The sequence below is a fragment of the Oreochromis aureus genome, linkage group 20 (assembly GCF_013358895.1).
Source record: "Oreochromis aureus strain Israel breed Guangdong linkage group 20, ZZ_aureus, whole genome shotgun sequence".
In the NCBI taxonomy this organism is placed as follows: domain Eukaryota; kingdom Metazoa; phylum Chordata; class Actinopteri; order Cichliformes; family Cichlidae; genus Oreochromis; species Oreochromis aureus.
Window position 1 is genome coordinate 28872545 of NC_052961.1, and position 22713 is coordinate 28895257.

General features: G+C 40.6%; 2 protein-coding genes across 4 annotated transcripts; both read left to right on the forward strand.

Annotated features, from left to right (window-relative positions):
* Window positions 1-1851: 1851 nt before the first annotated feature.
* mapk13 (mitogen-activated protein kinase 13) lies at window positions 1852-12370 on the forward strand. Its single transcript, XM_031736128.2, has 12 exons — window positions 1852-2070; window positions 4100-4229; window positions 4376-4434; window positions 5575-5680; window positions 7234-7263; window positions 8315-8362; window positions 8659-8773; window positions 9386-9457; window positions 9967-10046; window positions 10881-10959; window positions 11205-11378; window positions 11964-12370. Exons 1-12 carry the CDS (start codon window positions 1958-1960, stop codon window positions 12047-12049), a joined length of 1092 nt encoding a protein of 363 aa, XP_031591988.1. The 5' UTR covers window positions 1852-1957; the 3' UTR covers window positions 12050-12370.
* An 828-nt stretch (window positions 12371-13198) lies between these two features.
* Window positions 13199-22627, forward strand: brpf3b (bromodomain and PHD finger containing, 3b). 3 transcript variants are annotated; one of them, XM_031736116.2, is made up of 13 exons: window positions 13199-13555; window positions 14536-16091; window positions 16331-16487; window positions 16610-16741; window positions 17198-17326; window positions 17587-17899; window positions 19409-19702; window positions 20384-20986; window positions 21216-21297; window positions 21384-21472; window positions 21581-21675; window positions 21768-21922; window positions 22188-22627. In XM_031736116.2, the coding sequence occupies exons 2-13, from the start codon at window positions 14560-14562 to the stop codon at window positions 22369-22371; spliced, it is 3765 nt and encodes a 1254-aa protein (XP_031591976.1). In that variant the 5' UTR covers window positions 13199-13555; window positions 14536-14559; the 3' UTR covers window positions 22372-22627. The 3 variants fall into 3 exon arrangements, with proteins under 3 accessions (XP_031591976.1, XP_039460102.1, XP_039460103.1); XM_039604168.1 differs by having other exon boundaries at window positions 13199-13534; XM_039604169.1 differs by having other exon boundaries at window positions 13199-13435.
* The last annotated feature ends 86 nt before the right edge of the window (window positions 22628-22713 follow it).

The window sequence follows — 22713 nt, forward strand, 5'->3', positions numbered from 1 at the left end:
TAGAATTAGAATTTGTGTCATGAAAATGGTTGTCTGAACTTTTAGTTTCATCTGAGACAGAGATCTGACTCATCATTAGTTTCACAGACTTCTTACTTGCTTGATTTACCACAGTACAGTTTAATGACTGAATGTGGAGAAGCACACACATTGTGGAAATTGTAGATATAATCTTCTTGAGAAAAAATCCTCTCAGGATGATTTGTCATCATCTCAATGGTCCTTATACTTTTCATATAGTACAACTATGAGGTCCAGTTTTTAACCTTGTTAATGTCAGTCTGCTTTGCAGGTCAGCTGACTAAACAGCGGCAGATAAGATTAGGTCTTAAAGCTCTAGGTGTTTGTATTTACTCAAAAAAAAAGGCTGCAGAGTAGCTTTTGAAAGCAAGAAAGTTTAACAGCTGGCCAAATGGCTGAGTCATCGACACTGATTCATGACCCTTTCAGCGCTCACAGGTACATTATGATCAATTTGTGCTCTGCAGCAGAAACACTTAAAAACAGTCACATCATCCCTTTTCGACTGCCTAAAACAGAAGGGCTTCACTGACTCATCCTGAACAGGTATCACAGGTCAATACCTCTGAATAAATCATGTATATATATATATATCTATATATTAACTGTGTAATCACTTCATCCAGCTGTATAAATCATGCATTTGGTTATTTCTGCGATTGTAAAACTGTACTTTTAATAACTCTTTATTAATACTACTTTATTATTAATACTTTATCTCTCAGTATATCTTGCCCTCCTAATCAATCCTTTTTTTAAAATAAAAGATTTATTTATTGAGATTTTCTTTAGTGATTTAGAGGTAATATGCTATCAAAATATTTAAGGAAACTCTAATTTTGTTGGATAAGTTCTGAAAACTAACACATGCCAGTGTCACTGTAACACATGATTCCCACTCAGACAGAAAGGGAAAACACACACAATAAATTAGTGGAATCGCTAGAGGGCAGATCCAGGTGATGTGGAGGTATGATTTGATGACACCCTACAGTTGCAGACTTTGAAAGCTCTAATACATAGGTGCTGAAAATCGTGCTGAAATTAAAATGTATGTAAACTGTATGAAAAATGTACATAATATAGCAGTAACAGGTTATGAATTTTTAAAGCTACAAAACCAATATATTGTATAGAAAGTCAAAATCTCCAGGCTTCGTGTTTTCGTCGATTCCTGTATGTGTGAATGGGGCCTGCTGTAGGCTGTCATGATTCACAAACTTCTGGCAACGTACAGTAATTATTCATGACAAATGACACCTACTGTGTGTGGGTGGGAGTACATCGAGTCATGTCGACATGTTTCAGCAAGCAAGCCCTCCGCTCGTCTGATTCTTTACACTGCTAATTTCGTGGTTTTAGCAGGTTTTTCAGTTATGTTTCCACACGTTGGATGGAGGTGTCATTTTTTCTGATCAAACAGTCTTCTACAAAGCAACGCCTACATCAGGTTATGCTTGTACAGTCTAACTAGTTGCTTGCAAACAGATGCCTCATACTGGTACTGAGGACGCTGTGTAAAGCGCACCAGAGGATTACACCGGAAGTTCGTTTTTGCTTTCAAAGTAAAGTTTCATTATAATAAACTATGATCAGATATGATATATATAGTAGATGGCTTGTATCTCAATTAGCGGCCCTGCTAGGTTTCTTTCTGGGGGGTTTTAATGAGCTCTATATAATATATTCAGTCTATATTTATCAATGATTGTTTACTATAGCCCTCTCGCATTATCCTCTAGCTTCCTGATTTTTTCTTGCATCACTCCCACGCAGCGACGGTTAGAAATTATTTTGAAAACTGTTAACGGAAGTGGGATGTAAGGCTTAATAGCTGGTACTTGAACAGTGAGTGTTTTGCTTTACCTTCTGAGCAAGTGACAGGCACACAGGAGGAGGGAGAAGTTTTTTGTAGCTTCGCCTGCTCCTCTTCATCATGGAGACTCGGGCACATTTCACCCGTGAGGAAATTAACAGCACGGTGTGGGAAGTCCCGGAGAAATACACGCACCTGAAACAGATAGGGACCGGGGCGTACGGCTCGGTGTGGTGAGTGATTTATCATTTACTGTGGACTGCAAGAAGTGTGTGTCGCATTTGGGGCTCATTAGCTAGACTGGCTGCACACAGTGTGTAGTGGGCCTGCGTTATATCCTGTACAGTCTAACATAGAGTGGTGCCAGAGCCAGTCAACTTATGTAGCAAGTAAGCACCTAGTGTCATATTATAGCACGACGACCACACAGCCCGTTATGTGGACCTTACAGTCTTATATATGTTTACCTACAGTAGGAGTAGGAGTTATGATTGAAAGTCACCATTAAAGATGGCCACTTTCCATTTCATGGCATCATACAGTTACATACAGGATACAGTAAAACACCAGAATGACTGTTTACGTAAAAACGTGCAGCAATTTGAATGTTTTGTTTTCTTTTTTTGTTGTTTTGGGTTCTTTTTTTGTTTGTTTGTTTGTTTAGCAATACAATTATTTTTTCAGGCTTACATAAAAATGGGGGATCGGGTGTCAAACCATTAAGGAAACTAGATACAGCCAACATCACTTATCATTGCTTTTTTACAACCTCCCTGGTTTTTATTTGGCTGGCTGGATACATATAATCACTGATTAGGGTTTCTAAAATCATTTCTGTTTGCACATTTATAATGCTTTAAGATTAGGCATATAGCTGCCTTCATAAAATGTTAATAACTGTAAAGACCCATTTGAGAAGAGCTATTCAGAAAGCTCTAAAGCCTATTATTATATTAATATGTCATGAGGGATAAAATGTGCAAATGCTGGAACAGTGGCAGCTGTCAAACACACAAGGCCGTTGCTACGTTTCATTTTGCTGTCACGTAAGTGCTCTTAAGAATAACCATAGGTCAATATTATTTGAGGAAAAAAAATGGCAGCCTTTTGCCTTTTATCCATTATTGTGTACATTAACCCTGATTTTCTTCACTGTCAAATGTGCCTTCCTAATGAACTTTATCACACAATTGTTCTAACTTATTTTGACTAAAAATATAAACTCATAAATTATGACAGCACTTAGTTTAAAGTAGACTAAATTTCATAACATAAACTCTGTTTCATATCAACAGAGATATTAGCAGAGCACAGATGCTGAATGACATCCGTTTTATTCATTTATGTCTAGTTTTGAGGCTCAGCCCCCACCCCCTCTCTTTTCAGACTATTGAGGCGGTTTAGGGAGGCTTTGTGTTTTTGCCCACTAATGTAATACTGTAGGGTTTTTACCTTACAATATAAAGGGCCTTGAAGCGATAGTTGTTGTGATTTGGCGCTATATACATGAAATTGAAATGAACTGAATTAACGGATAAATCTTAGTAGGTAAAATTTTGAGAACCTAGATGAACGGGGAAAAAATCCTTTACTGACCTCAAAGCTCCTGTTGTCACAGCTGCAGTGTTCAGGCATTCTGACTAGGCTTTAAGCATAATAGTGTGGGAGTTACGATCTGTTAAAAAGCTCAGACTGGTCGACCTTTAAAAGAAGGAGCATCTCATGAACACCGTGAACATTATCTGAACCTACCTGTAAATGGAGGAGGCAAAGGAAATAACAAACAGAAGCACAGCCTGCAGTTTCGTGTATTTTTATTGTAGCTATTTGCTTGGCATGGATTAGCTGCTTCATGTAAAGCCGGCTGTAATATCTGACATTACTGCATCAGTGTTGCTCACAGCACACAGTGAAGTGTGCAGTGTGTGTTGGTGGATGCGGCTCCAAATAGCCTAACAGGCCTGTCCTCCTACGATTTGGTGCCCTGCAAACATGCACGTCAAGAGCTGCCAAACATTTACATATTGATAACTCAGTAAACCACAGACCACCACACATTTAGCGAATGAGTCCCGCGTACAGTATCTCTATCTCACATCATCTATGATTTTGCCTTGTGTTTCATGCACAGCTTCTAAGTGTGAGTGAAACCCCCAAAAATAGACTATTCAGTCGTTTTCAAATGGTGAACATTATAGTGAGACTAAAAGGCCCAAGCAACAGCAGCCAGCTAATGACTTATTACATTATCGTTCCCCACAGCTCAGCACTAAATGAGAAGAATAAAGAAAAGGTGGCCATTAAAAAGCTCCACAGGCCCTTCCAGTCAGAGATCTTTGCTAAGAGGGCCTACCGAGAGCTCCGACTGCTCAAACACATGAAGCATGAAAATGTGAGTATACTATACACTATGCTCAGTCGCTTTTAGGAAGTTGTGTTTTTGGCATTGTAACAGCACTGTGATGCAGTAATATTCTGTAAATGAGCCATTGCTTGTATGTTTTAGTATTTGTGACCTGCTTGTTTCATTCCAACTAGGTGATAGGACTTATCGATGTGTTTACACCTGCCCTAAGCCTGGATGACTTCCAGGACTTGTGAGTATTTTTCACCTTATTACCAAACCGCTCGGGGAAAGGCAGACAACACTTTAAATGATCTGAAGGTTTAAATGGGCTGGTGCTTATACAGCACTTTTCTAGTCTAACTAAGAATTCAAAGCACTTTTTACTACTAAAGCCTCAGTCACCCAGCCTCACACACACACTCACACACACATACACACATTTATAAAAGCACTTTTTTCTATCCCTAAGCGCTTTTCTAACATTTACGCACACACTCAAATTGCAATGGCTCCATCGGGGGTAATTGGGGGTTCAGTATCTTGCCCAAGGATACATCAACATGCAGACTGGAGAAGGCGGGAATTAAAACACCAACCTTCTAATTGGTGCACGACCTCCTCTGCCTCCTGCCACAGTCGCCACATTAGCATGGTGCACATGCTGTCAGAGATCTGTTTTTTCTCTTTAAGCACTCGCCTCTAAAACTCTTGGAGGAATGCAGCACTTGCAGAAAAAATAGTTTAGAGCGATTAGCGAAAAATTTTATAGTCAGGATCATATAAGATTACTCTGTGAGACATGTTGCGACATCTACTTGTAACGTTAAAGAAAAATATGAAAACTTAATTTTTCTTTCACTTTCCAGGAAACATGTGAGCATGCCTGTGAAAGAGCCTTTCCCACACTGAAAGCACATTTTCTGTCTACCTTAAAGAGGACATATTGTCCTTTAATTGTCATGTATTATTCAGTGGGGGGAAATAATTATTTGATTCCCTGCTGAATTTGTAAGTTTGCTCATTTACCAAGAAGTGAACAATCTGTAATTGTTATGGTAGTTTAATTTTAATGGAGAGAGACAGACATTTGCTTTCTCACATGCACAGCTAAGATTTAAGCTGCTGCTGCATCACATAAGGAGAATCTAAAAAAGGTGGAAGAATAGTTTACTTAGAAGTTATGTAAATATACACAAGTCCACCAAGCTCCTTGGTCAAAGGGAGACAGGATAGATTGCAGCACAGACAGGGTGTGGAAGTTAAGAGTAGGACGACTTGCTGAGGCAGTGTCGTGTATCATGTTTGGATTGTTAGGCTGAGGTAATTACTTTACTCTCTGGCTTAGGGTTGTCTCACTGCACCTCTCTTCCTCTGTTTTGTCCCCCCCCAGCTACCTGGTAATGCCTTACATGTTTACTGACCTGTCAAAGGTGCGGGGTCAACTCTCAGAAGACAAAGTCCAGTTTCTTGTCTACCAGATGCTTTGTGGACTCAGGGTGAGCCAAAGATCTCTACCAAACTTCAGAAATGAAGTATATCCATGTCAGAATAATACTGTTGTATATATTGTTCCAAAATCTATTGGACAAAGACACATTTTTTTGTAGTTTGCCTCTGTACACCACCACTATGGCACCACCACCTTCATTGCAGCCATCTTCAGTTGCTGATTGGTTTTTGGGGTCTTCCTATTTATATTTAATAACTAAAAAAAGCCTGCTCTGTTGGGTTGATATTAGGTGACTGACTTGGATGTCTATATTCCTTGCCTTGAGAAACTCCCATTTGTCTGATCAGTTCAGCAGCGTTTGGCTGAATCAGAGCAAAGCCCTGTAAACTTCAGAATTCATCCTGCTGCTTCTATCAGCAGACACATCATCAATAAACACTAATGGTCCAGTTTCAGTGGCAGACAGACAGAAGGACAGACAGATTGATGCATACTCTGTCAATTTCACAAGGGAAATTACTATGATACAGCTGCAGGATGAAGACTAAAAGTAGTATATTCTACAATAAAAAAACAACATTGTTAAAAATGCCACAGGCCCAGAGTGAATACCCTATAATTTGAGGTAGTGCCAAAAAATGATATGTATAACAGTAATAAAAAAAGGGAAATAAAAAGTTAAGATAAAGCGAAGTTAAAGGAAAAAAGACTGTGATTGTGCAAAAGTGGAAATGGCATTAATAATTAATAGTGTATACAATAAAGAAATGCATGAGTGGAATCTGTCGGGACAGGTGTGTCATTCTGACCCAAAAAATGTTTGTCCTGAATTTTTACTGGCTCTTCTAGATGTTTTCTGGCAAAGTCTAACCTGACACACGTGTTCTTAAGTCTAGTGGCGCACAATTTGTTGTAAAATCTCTGTATTTCCATCCATGAAGGACTTTCTTGATTATCAACTTTTAAAACATGATACAGCTGCTTTCTCACAAGTTTTTTTGACTTGGCTCAATGTTGTGAAGCTGTTTTCAGCCTCATGATGGCCTCTGTCACGTGGGCTATCGTGTTTAAAATGAGAGTGAACAGCTGTGAAATACAAATTCAACCGAATCAATGTCAAATGTTATTTCAAGCCTCATCTGCGATGAAGTTGCTTATGATTCAACCGTCAATTTGTTTTGAGCCTCAGAATATGGAGGACTGTGTATAAACAATGTTTTAATTCCTAAACAGTTAATGCAACACTTCTGTCAAACCCTTTGGATTAAAGCTGAAAGACTGCAATCACATGTTTTATTATTTATTAATAATAAAAGATATATGATTTACATTACTGTATGTATCATGTAGCACATATACGTACAGAGAAATTACAAGAGAGTTAGCCTTTTTTGCTTTAAATGAGTCAATGAAACACACAATGCAATGGATATAATTATTAACAAGCCTAGTTATTAATTAAAAGGTATTTGCTGTGTGGCCAAACAGTTACTCCTCAAACTCCTCTTATAAAACTTTACTTTGAATTTAGCCTAACTAGGCCTGGTAAAAAATGACAACGTAAACTAAAGTGTTCCTCCTCTGTGTATTCCTTTGCAGTACATTCATAAGGCTGGGATTATCCACAGGGTAAGTACAACTCATTGTCCCATTACAGGAAGCTGAGATATTTTGGGAGCACTTTTTTTCCCCGTTTCATGATAAATTGACCTTTACAGTTATTGTTAATAATAATAATGAAAACTTTATCTATATAGCACTTTTTAAAATCTGTGTCACAATGTGCTTCACCAGTGTAACACAATAAACAAGGCACTGCACAAAATAAAAAATTGAAACATTTCCGATCAATAAACTGTAGCGAGAAATAGGCGACTTCCTCAGGTCGGAGGAAGTGACTCACTTCTCCGACCTGATTTCCTCAGACTGATTGTTAAAAGTAGGATTTTGTACCGCACAATGTTGTGACTCAGGTTGCAGATTTGGTATTCCTCATGTTCTTTGGAAATATATTTTGTAATTCATTTGTTAAGCAGTCAGATGAAACCGTGCCCAAACAGGTAGGATGACTTCACTCCTCTAATGTGTGTGCATGTCTGGAGCTGTTAGGCCACACCCTTTAACTCCAGTTCCAAGACGTCAAAGACCTGTGGGTAAAGTAAGAGCCACTTTTGGCTTCCTTATTCAGACTGGGTTGCTACAGCAGGTAGCTCCGCATGGAGGGCAGATTTTTATGCCCTTCATGACACAGCCTCAGAGGGATACGTGTCCACTCCTGAGTTCAAACCAGGGATCTTTGGCTTGTTAGACAAATGTGCAAATCACTACACTGTGAAGTGTTACCCTGCTGTTACTCCTATAACACTTAAAGCAGATAAATTTTTATCAACACCTACTGACAGTGATACACTTCTCACACCTTATGTTGCAGTACTGACTGCAGAGTTGAGGCAGTGTGTCTTATAGTCATCTTGTAGTTGAGTCACGATATTGAAGTCCTTGTTTGAAGTCCCCACAACATTCATGTGTTTGAGTTCAGCTGAACCATGTGACACCACAGGAAGCACGTGCACTAAAGCTCTTACTGGCTCTAGTAAGCGCCTGTGGTCCAATCACTGTAATTTCTTGTTAATTACTATTTGGACTAAGTAACCATCATTCGACTCATTTTCCCTAACAGGATCTTAAGCCTGGAAACCTGGCTGTTAATCAAGACTGTGAACTAAAGGTATGTACTTTCTGCATTACTGCATATGAGAAGCAGTGAGATGATAGGGCAGCACACGTAGCAGACACAATAGGACTCAGCAGTCGATGTATTTAACAATATACAGGAGGTAGAAGAAGAAGTTAATTTACATACAGTTGTGCAAACCTACTCGAAATAATCCTGTAACTGTAGAATCATTTGTTATTGTTTATATCAGATTGCCATATATATGTATGTTTCATTAAAAGTAAACAGCCTGTGAGACACTAAGTACATGTTTGAGATTGTGATCCGTTTCATTGCTGCTGATACAGATCCTGGACTTTGGGCTGGCTCGCAGTACTGATGCTGAAATGACAGGCTACGTGGTGACCCGTTGGTACCGGGCGCCTGAGGTCATTCTGAACTGGATGCACTACACTCAGACTGGCAAGACAATTGTAGCTGTTACATATTCTTTCTCACCGTTCTCTCTGTCGTCTAGAGTTGGCCTCTTGGTGCTGTGACCGTTTGTTGTTTGTTACGTGAAAACGTCTCGACACTCCAGCTTTCATTGTTGCATGTATGGTACTTCAAGGGTCAGCAATTTTTGTAATCCTGTTGCTAGTTCCTGACAAGTATTTGAAGTTACATGGATGTCATCTTGAGAAAAGAAATGTTTGGGGGGGTTTTCTCCTCTTAATCTTTTGACACAGATGGGTCTGACAGTGCTGAGACTCAATGACAGAACTGTCACTGCAAACCCAGGATTCATGTTCCTTTAGGAGATAGTGGTTTTTCATTTTGTACATAGCATCCACAGAGTGGAGTGTAGCTGCGAAAGCAGCTCTGACAGGTTTAGGATAGTATTACTCACTGAATATTCCCCCTTTCAAAGCGCACAACAAATTCAGCTCTCTGCTGTGAATAGGAACTGTGTTCTGGCATATAAATGCCACCTTCCTCATTCCTGCTGCACTCAGCTAAACGTATAACCCTCTTGGTGTTGTGTATTCTTCATGATTTCTCACTAATGTTACTTTCCTTTGTTATTTCTTGTAGTGGACATCTGGTCTGTGGGCTGCATAATGGCAGAAATGATCAATGGAAAGACCCTCTTCAAAGGGAAAGATTGTATCCTTTCTTCAGCTTGGTCCATTTACTAAACTTTACCAGCCTGTGTGATAAATAATAAGTTGAATAATGAATGTCAGTATGCAAAGAGAATGGTATCAAGCACACTGTGTGAAATCCCTTTAAAGCTTTAATATCACTTTATTAAACCACTGTAATAATAAAGGAGATGGAAAGGTGCTTGATGACAAGCTCTATAAATCAGACACAAAATTGAGCACAAGAGGCAGTTACAGTATATTAACACAGAGCAAAAGCGGCACATTTCCTGAGTCACTTTTTTTCCCCCTACCTTGTTATATATGGTCCTGTTATATTTCTCTTTTATGTTCTTATTTTGCTTCTGACCAAACTAATTTATAGCTCTGCTAGGAAATAAAGACATCACAGGTGGCTTTCATTTTCCTTTATTATTCTGTTTTGCATGCCTGCTTCATATCTCTATGTTCTGCTCACTGAACCACGAATGTAAGTGTAAAAATCCTTGATTCTAATCTGTTCGCTATAAGACATGGACCAGCTGACTCAGATCATGAAAGTCACTGGTGTGCCTGGGCCAGAGTTCATCCAAAAGCTGGACACTCCAGAGGTAGGAAGAACAGTATGTGTCTGTCATAAATATGCAGTTATGCCGTGGGAGTACTGTCTGCACAGAAGATTTTACAAATGTCCATTGCCTTTAATGTTAAACATTTTTTTATAAGTGATTTCTCTCAGAGTGATCATAAAAAACCATCATATCTCAGAAAGCATTTGAACTGTGGTGCACTAAATCCTTCACTGAAACCCATGAAATTAGCATACAAAGTGAAAGTTCCACCGACAGCCCTCTTAGGTAGAAATGTACAACATACTGCAACCTAAAGTGACATACTGGAAATTTTGCCGGACTCTCATGTCCTTTTTTTCTTTACTAGATGTGAGTATTTAAAATCTAGAAATTGTCCTGAGGGTGGCACTAGAGGAACAGTCAGGGCATTAATAAAAGCCTGTAGCAGGATGCATTGATAGGAAGGAAGTTAAGGCTTTTGGAAAGTCCTGTTTTGCAACTGTATAGGATTTTATAAATGGCCTTAGACAAGATGGCTCACATGCACAAGTGATGAGTTAAATATACAGTACTATCTTTGGAAGTCATATTTGCACAAGGACTGTGTATAACTGTATATGAGTATGAAATCAAATATGAATCTATCTTTGGATTTATTTCATTTTTGCAAGGTGAATGACAAACAGTTCACTTTTACAAAATAAGCCAACATGAAACAATCAGCCTGTCTTTGATAAATGAAGACCTTTTTATTATTTAATTTTGTAATCACAGGTAAACTTAATCATTGTTGCCAGTCATTGTTAATCATTGTTAAAGATTGAATAACAAGTATTCTGTGTCTGCGTATTCGTGTTTGATATCTTAAAACAGGCCAGAAATTATGTCAAGGGCCTTCCTCGATATCCCCGAAAAGACTTCTCAATGTTGTTTCCCAGAGCCAGTGCACATGGTGAGATGCACCTTTTTTTCACATTTTTATACTTTTTTAAAATCACACTTTTTCTTTCTTTCTTTCTTTGGTGTTTTTCTTCTTTGTATGGCTATAATTAGAAAAATCATTCACGATACCCTGTTAATGAAAGCTTTTCCATTTTCTGGCCTGCTAAGTGATAAATATTCACTTACTTTTTCAGTTTCATGGTTTTTGTATCATAGCAAACTGGTGCATTATTCCACACTGCTGACCTTTTGTAGGGGTCGATCTGCTGGAGAAGATGCTTGTTCTGGATGGAGATGAGAGGCCCACAGCGGAACTAGCTCTAGAGCACCCATATTTTGACAACTTGCGGGACCCCGATGATTTCCCCGAACCACTGCCGTATGATGACAGTCATGACAACGACACGTTGTCCCTAGATGAGTGGAAGCGTAAGTGAAAATCTTACTATGATAATCATGTCTGTATGTCTCTTCCCAAACTCCTCCGACACATGTTCATCAATCTGAATGAAACTTACTGTGTAGACTGCCTAGGGTACCAGGATTATCAACATCTATATAACTTTTGGGAATTATTTTCATAACACTCACATCCTTACAAATCCGTATGCTGATCTCAAAACAAATGGTGATATTACGTCTATGTTACGTATGTGTTTTTGTTTGTAAGTAATTTTTGCTAACCAGTTTTTTATGCAGTGGCTCTTGGGGGTCACAGGAATGTGCTATTATGCATTTCTATAAATAATTATTCATCAGACACTGACACAAATAGTGCCTGTTGTTGATTTTTGTCTTACACAATGAATACATAGCTTGCAAAGAATAATAAATATATGTATACATTATGGATACCTTTTGTTTACAAACTGCCATTTTTGCTTTCTAACTATACACGGTGATATAATAAAGATAAAAAGATTAATATTAATAAATGAACATAATGCCGTCATATTTTTTAAATGATGTACTTTGTTGACACCCCATTCCCTCTTTTTAATTTTTTTTCCACAGGATTGTGTTTCAGGGAGGTGAAAAGCTTTGTGCCATTCCCACGGCGGGACTCCAAGAGGAAAAACACTCTGACCATGTCTCCATGATCTGATGAATGTCATGTAATTACTGATGCCCCAAACAACAAGCATACAACCAATTGTGCCCTTGTATATTCTAAGCCTGGATTCACTATATTTCTTTTACTCAGTTAATATCCTGAATCAGTGTTCAAAAGAGTAATCATTTTAAAACTGTATCATCCCCTTTTGTACGTAACGTGCAACTGTTTCCTAAATGTAGCTTGTTCATAGTGTTACACATTCCCTGTCAGTGAATTGTGGTGTGGATTTATTGTAACTAAATGCTACAGGGTTTCTTGTAAGATTTACTGTAATGTTGTTTTCCAATTAAACAATAAGACATGATGTGGCCTTTCTCATTTGCACAAGGAGGCACCTGAGTTGAAGCAGTCTGTGACATTGCTTGAATATGCACTGGACTAGGTTGGTACATTAGGAGACTGTATGTGTATTTATGTATGAATTTTGTTTCACAATGCAAGATAAATATGTATTTTAATACACATTCTTGACAGTAATTAATGACGGTGCACCTCTGTGCAAATGCTTTGTATATTCAAAGTGACTGAACACATATAAGTTAGTAAATCGTCCAAAAATTTTTGATACCCTGGTTTAAATGAAAAAATACACTTTTCATTGACCCTGTGATCTCGCGCGCGAAAATCGTGGTCTAGTGACGTCAGGGGGGATGGCTAAACTTGTCTCGGTTGACTGTTGTCAAGGTAGCCCACAAGTTAGCCTAAAAAGGAAGTGAGACAGTTCTCTCTCAAAATAAATGGATGTAATCGCGTTGGAATGCGATATTCCAACTTTTATATCAGACTAGTTCTACAAATGCCGTGTGGTACATGGAAATCAGACAACACAGAAATAACGCAATAAGCTGTGTAAGTAAAAGCATGAGAAAGAGTATCCCAACCCCAGATACCCAGGACGACGTCTCCCCCAACCTATCGCATTTGTGTATCGACTACTGTTTTTCCTTAGAATACAACACAGTGAAATACTCTTAAAAGGACATGTTAGATGGGGGGGGGGAAAGGTCGATGACATAAGTAGGCGTTATTCAGAGTCGTGTTTGTGGCAGAAGAAAATCCACTCGTTCAATCTTGGACATTATTTTGAAATCTAACCGGAAGTCTTATTACGTTGGGTGATGTCAATTTAGCTTACTCTGGGCTCCAAATTGCTAGCCAACTAGCCGAAGGAGGCTAGTATCCCTCCTTCTCTTAAAATTGGGCCGACAGTAGGGTCTTTCTCATATTTTAATGCAGATATATTACTTTTGGTCTCAGTAAGCCGTTGGGATTGACTGCGTGCCTTCCAAGTGCCGTGCTGTGAAGAAACGGAAGCGCTAAAAAACAGCGAAATATACCGGCTGTACCAGCAAACTGTGGATGGCTAACGGTAGCTATTAGCTTGGAGAGTATAGCAAGTAAGCCGCCTGGCTAGGCAACCATTACAGCAACAGCGGCTTCAACCCACCGGGGCTGTCGAGTTACTCCTGTCAGTCAGTTGCCATAATTGGTAAGATGGCATAAATTTGCCATTTTACTACCCTTTTTTGATCATTGACAGGCTTAAAAGTTTTAGCTAGTAAGGATTTTTTGTGTCATGCACCTTGTCAATGTTTAAAAATATCAGACAAGCTAACGTTAGTACTACCCAGCTTATAAAGTTAGCAGGCTAGCCTGCTTATAGACTTCTCTCGGCACTTTCATGTTAGTGCCGTCACATTACTGTGTTGTTCTTATACCGGCATGATGAAATGAAACCCACTGCATCAATCGTACTAAATCAACAACTGTTAAAAATTAAACAGTAGAAAAGCTTTGGACAGTGTTTTTAAAACTGTAAATATGGCTGACATTTTACTCCTGAAATAAGGACACCGCTCTGTTGAGGCTCTAGGATTCTTGAATCTGATTGGCTCTGAGTCGGATCATTTAAGCTTTCCCGAAAGCTGATTGGATTTGACCACTGTGTTGGGTCAAGCCCTGATAGCAGATGCCAGCAGTTATTAACATATAGTCGAGAATAATCTACACAAGATTTTACTGGCCATGTGTTTTTTGTCAGTAAAGTCTGCTGCTCGGCAGCTAACGTAGTCATTACAATGGGTTGTTCTGTTAGCTTTTGTAGGTGAGTAAGAGTTTTCTGAGTTTAGATATGACGGAATGTTTTTACCACAGGTGCTACAGCCTAATATCGCCACAGTATTATGTAATGTACGTCAAAGGACTATTTCAATGAGTTAATATGGAAAGAACTTTAGCCACTTGGGCATTAGTGAAGTATTGAGACAGCAGAACATAAGTATAGGTAGAAAATAGGTAGTTACAGCTAGTACAACATAGACTTATAATAATAAGGAATGTTATAACTGTAATTGGGATTGGGAATTGAGTTTATGATATATATTACTTTTGAGTGAGAACGCTGGTGTCGTATTTGAATTTTTTATAGTCAGTCAGTGTTCTTATTTTATTTCCTTTTCTAACCAACAGAAGGAAAGGTGTGATTGGTGGCCTATGAGGAAGCCACGTCGAAAAGGCCAAGTGGCCGGAGGAGGTGGAGATGTGAAAAAGTCAAATGGGACATTTGGCGGGCGTGGGGGGGCCCGTCAACGATCACCATCCCCCTACAGCCTCAAAGCTTCTCCAAGCAGAGAAACGTTGACGTATGCCCAGGCCCAGAAGGTGGTTGAAGTGGAACTAGATGGTAGGCTTCACCGAATTTCTATTCTGGAGCCTTTGGAAGTCATTACTGAAGATGAGATGATGGCTCAGGACATTAGTGAGTGTAACAGCAACAAGGAGAACAGTGAGCAGTCATCGCCTCCCACCAGCAGTGCCCAAACAGCCCGCAAACCTGTCACACCACGAAGCCGCAGGAAAGACCCCAAATGTTCCTCTAATAAGTCGCCACCATCCTCCAAGAACAGTTGCCCCAGTTCTCATCCACCATCACCGGAAAAGCTAAACAAATCACAGTATCATCATATGACCCTTCCTGAACCTAAGTTTCGAGTGCTGGAAACCTTTACGCCAGTTGAGGCCCCTCCTCTGCCAGCAGCATATTATCGTTATATTGAAACCTCAGCTGAGGAGGAAACTGAGGCAGAATATGACATGGACGAAGAGGACACTGCCTGGCTGGAGATGGTCAACGCTGATCGGAAATCAGAGGGTTGCTCAATTGTCTCAGCAGAAACGTTTGAGCGGCTGGTGGACCGATTGGAGGAGGAGGCATATCTGGAAGCCCGAAGCCGAGCGCCTCCTCAAAGCACTATTGACGATGATGCCTTCTGCTGCGTGTGCCTGGATGACGAGTGCCTCAACAGCAACGTCATCCTCTTCTGTGACTCCTGCAACCTGGCTGTGCACCAGGAGTGTTACGGAGTGCCCTACATCCCTGAGGGTCAGTGGCTGTGCCGCTGCTGCCTTCAGTCCCCTCAGAAACCTGTTGACTGTGTTCTGTGTCCAAACCGTGGCGGCGCATTCAAACAAACTAGTGATGGCCGCTGGGCACATGTAGTCTGTGCTATATGGATTCCCGAGGTCTGCTTTGCTAACACAGTATTTCTGGAACCAGTGGAAGGGGTTAATAACATTCCCCCAGCACGATGGAAACTGACCTGCTACCTGTGCAAGCAGAAGGGTCGCGGTGCATCCATTCAGTGTCATAAAGCCAACTGTTACACTGCATTTCATGTTACATGTGCTCAGCGTGCTGGGCTCTTTATGAAGATAGAGCCTGTGCGAGAAACAAACATTAACGGGACCACGTTCTCAGTTAAGAAGACTGCTTTCTGTGAGGCCCATTCTCCACCAGGACAAGAGCCTGGGTCAGATGATGAGAGCGAGGGACGAGTGGTGGGCAGCAGAGGGAGGGCGAGCAGAGGACGGAGTGCCTACACTGAGGGTCCGACAACACCGAAAAAAGGCAGAAAGTCTGACGATGATGCCAAGACAGATAAAAAGAAAGGGAAAAAGAATTCAGACTCAACATCCCAACTCACAGCATCGCCACAAGTGACAGTGCCTCAGATACCCACAAGCAGGTTAGGTTGTTTTTTTTGTTTTGTTTTTTTCCTTTTTTCCCCGAAATAAGATTGTCTTCTGCAGTTACCTTGAACATCTGATAAAACAAAGTTTATCAAAAGCAGAAAATTGTTGGAGATTTTTTTGATCTAGTTGCTATTTCAAATAAGCATAATTCACACATTCTACAGTGAGAAGCCTGAATTGATGTTTGCCATGTTGATAGTAACATAATACTGCATTTCCCTCTGTTATATAGGCTGAATATCATCTGTAAAGGAATTATTCTCCAGAAGAAAAATCAGTTCATGCAGAGGCTTTATAAATACTGGTTATTAAAGCGACAGTCGAGGAACGGTGTGCCGCTGGTTCGGCGTTTGCACTCTAACATCCAGACCCAAAGGAATACTGAACAGGTAAGAGCACTACATAGAAATGAAGCCTTAACACTCTGTAGCTGTTTTTCTAAAATTTTTGCCTTTAAATATGTTTTGGAAATCTATTTTGTAGAAGTTTTAAAATGAATTGTACTTTATAGCCTGAAGTGGATGAGAAGATTTCTGCAGCAAGAGACGCACTGAGATATTGGCAGAAGCTTCGGCACGACCTTGAAAAAGCCAGACTTCTAGTGGAGCTCATCCGCAAGCGAGAGAAACTCAAACGAGAGCAGGTAACCTACAAAGATGAACCACCCTCACTGGTTTGGATGCTTCATATTTGGTGCTGTCAGTTCATCGTGTAAATTTTGAATAACAAAAAAAATGTTGGCAAAACGAAGATCTGAAGTACCTTCAAAATGCAGTTACCTAAATGGCTCTCCAGTGTAATCTTTAGTTCTGTTATGTTTGGGTATTCTGCTTATTCTTGGCCTGTCCTATAGCGTGTATATTATATGTTGGCATGTCTTTGCCACATGATAATAAACAGGTGGCTGCTATAAACAGATAAGGAGGCAGTCCTGAAAGGAAAGCTATCCATATGAGATACTGAAAAAATGTTTTTATATACAAAACCATTTTCTTGGTTGATTAATATTAAATCAGATCACTCTGTTTGTCTAGCCTAACTTTTTTTAGATTTGCAATTTCTGCGCAGATATCACATACACGTCCTCTGTCAACTGCAGGTCAAAGTTCACCAGGCAGCTCTGGAGATGCAGTTGACCCCAATGTTGGCTCTGCTACGCTCCACTCTGGACCAACTACAGGAGAAGGACACAGCCCAGATTTTTGCACAGCCTGTGGACATCAAGGAGGTCAGACATTTATTATAACAGATACGCATGCACACAGTTTACGTTGTGTCAGAAAGTGAGAGGAAGTGTGTTCCCCATTCTCCATATAGTTCAGTTTCTTGTATCATATTGTCTGAGAACTTAGTAGAATTATACATAACAGTACAGTTTACAAGAATTTACATGTTTTTGTTTGTTTGTTTTTTGCACAGTGCAGATGTTATTGTAGTTTAAAACATGCATCCATTCTGATGATAAACTTCATGCTGTCTTGTCCTCAGGTCCCTGATTACCTTGAGTTTATTAGCCACCCTATGGACTTTTCCACTATGCGCTCTAAACTAGAAAGTCATTCCTACCGCTCAGTGGCTGACCTGGAGGCCGACTTCAACCTGATGGTGTCAAACTGCCTTCTTTACAATGCCAAGGACACTGTCTTCCACCGAGCAGCACTACGTCTTCGAGACCTTGGAGGGGCCATACTACGACATGCACAGCGACAAGCCACCAACACTGGGCTGGACCTAGACACTGGCATGCACTTTCCAGAGTCACCCCAGAAAAGAGACTTTTACAGTTGCACCTGGGGGGATGGTGAGTCAGAGGATCATACTGTGTCTGTCTTTAGTGGTTTAGAAGCTGTTGTGTATGTAGTTCAGTCTGTTATTTCTTCTGTGCCAAAGGATTAGGTGGTTTTTTGTCAGTATATTCAGACTTTCTAGTTTTGTAACGTGTTAATGCTTAAATACCAGTAACACCTTACTAAAAGAATACTGTGTAGAGAGTACACACTATTCTGTCTATACAGTGTACACGCTGTGGCTGGTAACCATTATGTAACAGTAAATGCCACTGCTACAACAGCAATATTAATACGTACTGCATCTAAGTAATGAAGTTGTAGTCAACAACAGAAATGAGGAGTTATCAGGGTTTTAACCAAAGATTTTGTAATGCCTGAGAGCTGAAAACAGTCTGGGATACAAATATATCTTTAGAGTTTGTTAGTTGTTGTTTTTTCTCCTGCATTTCATAATAGGAAAATAAGGTAGTCAGAAAAGAATCCAATCAAGGTCGGCTTTGATCACATTAAAGATATGAATGGTTCAATCTACTTTAATACATGAAAAGTGGACAAACAACTGAAAGCAAAAAGGTTCAGTAATTGTTTTTTGTTTGTTTGTTTTTTTTGTAAACATCTTTATAGCATTATTAAATCTTGAACTGTTTTTATATGTGCTAACTGGAATAGTAGGCTAATAAGATTCATTTGCTAACTTATTGACTGAACTTTATTTCTGCCTAGGCTTAGTAAGCTGTTGGGCTTAAAATACATTTGCTGAAACCCTGGAAATATATTCCCAAAGCTTCATAGTACTTATAGTTGCTGAGTAGTTGATGAAGTTCCAGGAAAATAGAGAGCTCTTGGGCTGAGTTTCTTAGAGAGAAAATGGCAGAAAGATGAAGTGTAGTGCTGGCAGTGAAAACTGAAACAACTCTTCATAGTAGGATATTTTGTATTTTGCATATTCTGGTTAGTTGGTCTAATTTTTAAGCTTTTGGACGTTTAATAATCCAGTCAATACTAAAATATATGACATGCAAGTGAGCAAAACACAAACTAAATGGTGTGTTTATTAATTTACATCATCAAATAATGGGTTGAGTAACATGCAGGAAAATATTTTCCTTTAAAAGCTGCCGGTACAGTCAGTTTATTCTTTTTTTTTTTTTTTTTTCAACAGTCCATAAATCGACTGAAAGAGATGGATATGAGTTTGGAGGCTGATTTAATTAGTATTTCTCACATTTTATACTCAGTTATAGTTGACTCATGTTTAAGCAAGTCATAGACCAGGGACTACAGATGAAAATGAGTATTGTATTCATTCTATCATGTACAATATATGCGGTGCATGCTAAATAATTATTCCGAATAAAATACAAATAGCACTGCAAACAGGAGAAATTTTATAACCTTTGAGCTCTCTGAGAAGACGAGCCTGGCTGGTCATCTTTGTGAAATGTCAGCATTAAAGTATTATTATCTTGTTGTACCTAAGTGTCTGTTTGGGTGCTAACCAAACTCCCTGCTGTGTGCAGTTGACAGCATGTTGGATCCAGAGAACCGGCTGCATATGACAGTGGAAGAACAACTGAAGGAGCTGCTGGAAAAGCTGGACTTTGTCACATCCATGCGATGCAGCGGTGCCCGAACTCGACGAATCCGCCTCCTTCGTCGCGAGATCAACATCATCAGAGCGGGCAGGCAGGGCCAGTCTCACCGACACATCCTACACAATGGACATCTCAAAGAAGAGGATGATGATGAGCAAGATGAGGAGGACAACGACAAAGACGCCAAGGCAGATAATGGCCTTACATCTTCAGATAAAGGTGGGCACTGAGAGAGACTAACAGCAATATTAAATTGCCAATTCATGAACCTTTAAAAAGCCACTTTTTTTCAATGAGACCAGTTGTGAACATGAGCTAACGGAACATTGTCCTCAGGTAATTGAGCCAGGGTCCCCCCCACGCACCAACCCCAACCACCCCACTGTCTCCAGTCTAGTAAGTAGGGGCCCACAGAGTCTCGTTAGCCATGGTTGCCTCACAACTCCTCTCTCCCAGTGAACTCTATGTCTGCACCTCTTCTATACATCACTCTCATGGACTCACCACTCTCCATGGCCACATGCAGTCATGCCATATCATCCCACTTTTGACTAAAGGCTAGTCTAGTCAAACAGTCTTGTGTCACCATAGAAGATGGCAGGAGAACTCCTGCTATTTGAGTAAAAAACGAAAGATACTACCATGTTACCATGTTGATGGTGTACAGTTGTGAGAGCAAAGTACTTTTTCACTTGTCTTGATAAGGTCCTCCATATCTACAGAATCTGTCAATTCCCTCTGGACTGTGGTTAGTGTTGGAATGAAGTGTAAATCATTACAGAGTGACACCATTTTCCTGTGTGAATACTGCACCACCGCATCACACTACATACTAAATGGAGATTCATTTAAAACCAATGCTGAGTGAATTGGAATATCATTCGTTTCCTCTCCTTTCAGAGGACCTCAAACCCGCTTCGCCCCCGACACTGGAACCTACAGGGCCGGCTCCTCCTCCACGTCAGGGGGACACACCTCTTGAGCCTCCCACTCTGCGGCCAATCACAGGGGAGCCCCAGTCCCCCAGCTACTCCTGCAAACGCCTTAAGATGGACGGTGACCTCTCAAACGGCACCACAGAGAGCATTCATTGCATTCGTGCACATGAGCGGTCAACTTCCCCACCTCCCAGTTTGCACAGTGAAGGACAGACAGTGACCAACGGTCTGGCAGAGCTAGGCATCCCCTCACGGCCCCCGACCGGGGGAGTCGGGCGACGGACCTCCGTGCTGTTTAAGAAGGCAAAAAATGGAGCTAAGTTGTTCAAAGCGCGAGACAATCCTGTGCTGAATGGGAAGGGACCACAGGACGAGAATACAAGTAACAACTCTTCAGCACTCAGTTCCACAGCCAGCACCCCATCTTCCACACCTTTGACCACTCCAAGCAAAACCCCACAGAAGAGCCCAGGACCCCTCGACCTTAATGAACTATGGACCTCCAGTCGAGACATGTGTTCAGATAGCGAGCCAGAGAAGACACCAAATCACACGCTGGAAAGTGGTGAGAAACTTGGCTTGATTACTGACGTTAAGTTTAAAGTGTTCTATGTTTTTTTTCCTAAGTCTACCTGATTGGTCAGACAGTTAGCCCTGTATTGTTTAATGGATTTCAATATAACTGAGACAAGAGCAGACATAAGTGCTCTTTAAAAGTCATCTTTTCTGACTTCTCCTCCTGCTCCTTTGCTCTTGTCTGCTGCTGTTTTGATTTCTCTCCCTCTTGCTTTCAGGATTGACCAACGGCTTTAACACGCACAAAGATAGCAGATCCGACGTGGAGTTTAGCTCTTGCCCAGTTCTCCACAAAGAAATGTAAGACATTGTGTGTCTGGTGTTCTTTGTGGTCTGTTTTGCTAACAACTGATAATAAAATGACAATATGATGTATTGTATTACAGCAACTCGCCACCCAAACGTAGCCTTGGGAAACCGGCTCTTTCTAAAGTTCCCTTTCTGGAGATCATCAACGGCGATTTGGATTACACCGGTACTTTTTTCCCGGTGTATCCCACGTTCTCTTGAAGCTAAGTTGCATTTGTGTCCTGATTATATATTTAGTCGCTGAACTAATTTGAGTGTCACTGTTGTTTGACAGGCAATAGTAGTCAAACATCAGAGGATGAGATGGAGCTGGAACCACTAGACCTTGTTTGGGCCAAGTGTCGGGGATATCCCTCATATCCTGCTCTGGTAATTGCTGATCTGACCTAATATCACTATCACTAATATGAGCGTTCAGCTCAGGGTGTAGCTTAAATTCCCTGTTGGATTGTTTGTTTCAGATCATTGACCCCGAGATGCCTGAGGAGGGCCTGCTGCACAATGGGGTGCCGATCCCCGTCCCACCCAAAGATGTCCTCTGTCTGGGGGAGCAGCGGCAGGAGGAGATGAATGAGAAACTTTACCTGGTGCTTTTTTTTGACAACAAGCGGACATGGTGAGTTTAACATAAACATTGCTGTTATGCAATGCTCCATTTATCACATGGAGGTATTTAGTGAAACCTGATACATTTTCCACAGGTGTATCATGTGATGAAAAGACAAATGGTGGAAAGTTTGTTTGTTTTTACAGATAATTTGAAAATGTTTGTAGATAATTCTTTATATTTGAATTTTATTTTTGAGATTAAGATTTAAGAATTTATCACTCTTGATAAAAGGCTGTAATAATAATCCTAACCTCTGTCATCGGTGTTGTAGGCAGTGGCTTCCGCGTGACAAGGTGACACCCTTGGGCGTAGATGACACAGCTGACAAGCTGCGTATTATGGAAGGTCGCAAGTCCAGCATCCGCAAATCTGTCCAAGTGGCATACGACCGCGCCATGATTCACCAGAGCCGGGTGAGCCACAGCCACGGCTTTGTGGCCTCCGGGTACCTGTAGGGGGGCCTCTGTGAGCACTGTACACCCACAGTTGGCCACTATGCATTTCTCTTTGGTCTTAAAGCAGCAGGTGGAGCGACTCCTGTTGCCGGTCGAATTCATATTCACACTGTGGTCCGAAAAAGAGGTTGCCGTGGCACCGAGTCCTGGACTGTAGTTTATTACCAAACCACTAGTGTCTGACACACAGAGGACTGGTGCTTGCCTTTGTGTCATTGTTGAGGAGGTGGAACTCCTGACGTGAATGAAGTTACCTTTAGGTCCCGTGTTGCTGCAGTAAATTCCCCATTCAGGGATGTATTGAGGTGTTGCTTACTCCTCCTGGATGTGCTGATGTAAAAG

What these genes read in the sequence shown, in the direction of transcription:
- mapk13 (XM_031736128.2), top strand. Translation starts at nt 1,958, where the DNA reads ATGGAGACTCGGGCACATTTCACCCGTGAGGAAATTAACAGCACGGTG. An exon ending in AGGCTGGGATTATCCACAGG is followed by an intron (nt 7,264 to 8,314) that starts GTAAGTACAACT and finishes TTTCCCTAACAG; the next exon opens with GATCTTAAGCCTGGAAACCT. An exon ending in GTCCCTAGATGAGTGGAAGC is followed by an intron (nt 11,379 to 11,963) that starts GTAAGTGAAAAT and finishes TTTTTTCCACAG; the next exon opens with GATTGTGTTTCAGGGAGGTG.
- brpf3b (XM_031736116.2), top strand. Translation starts at nt 14,560, where the DNA reads ATGAGGAAGCCACGTCGAAAAGGCCAAGTGGCCGGAGGAGGTGGAGAT. An exon ending in AAATCACACGCTGGAAAGTG is followed by an intron (nt 20,987 to 21,215) that starts GTGAGAAACTTG and finishes TCTTGCTTTCAG; the next exon opens with GATTGACCAACGGCTTTAAC. An exon ending in CCAGTTCTCCACAAAGAAAT is followed by an intron (nt 21,298 to 21,383) that starts GTAAGACATTGT and finishes ATTGTATTACAG; the next exon opens with CAACTCGCCACCCAAACGTA.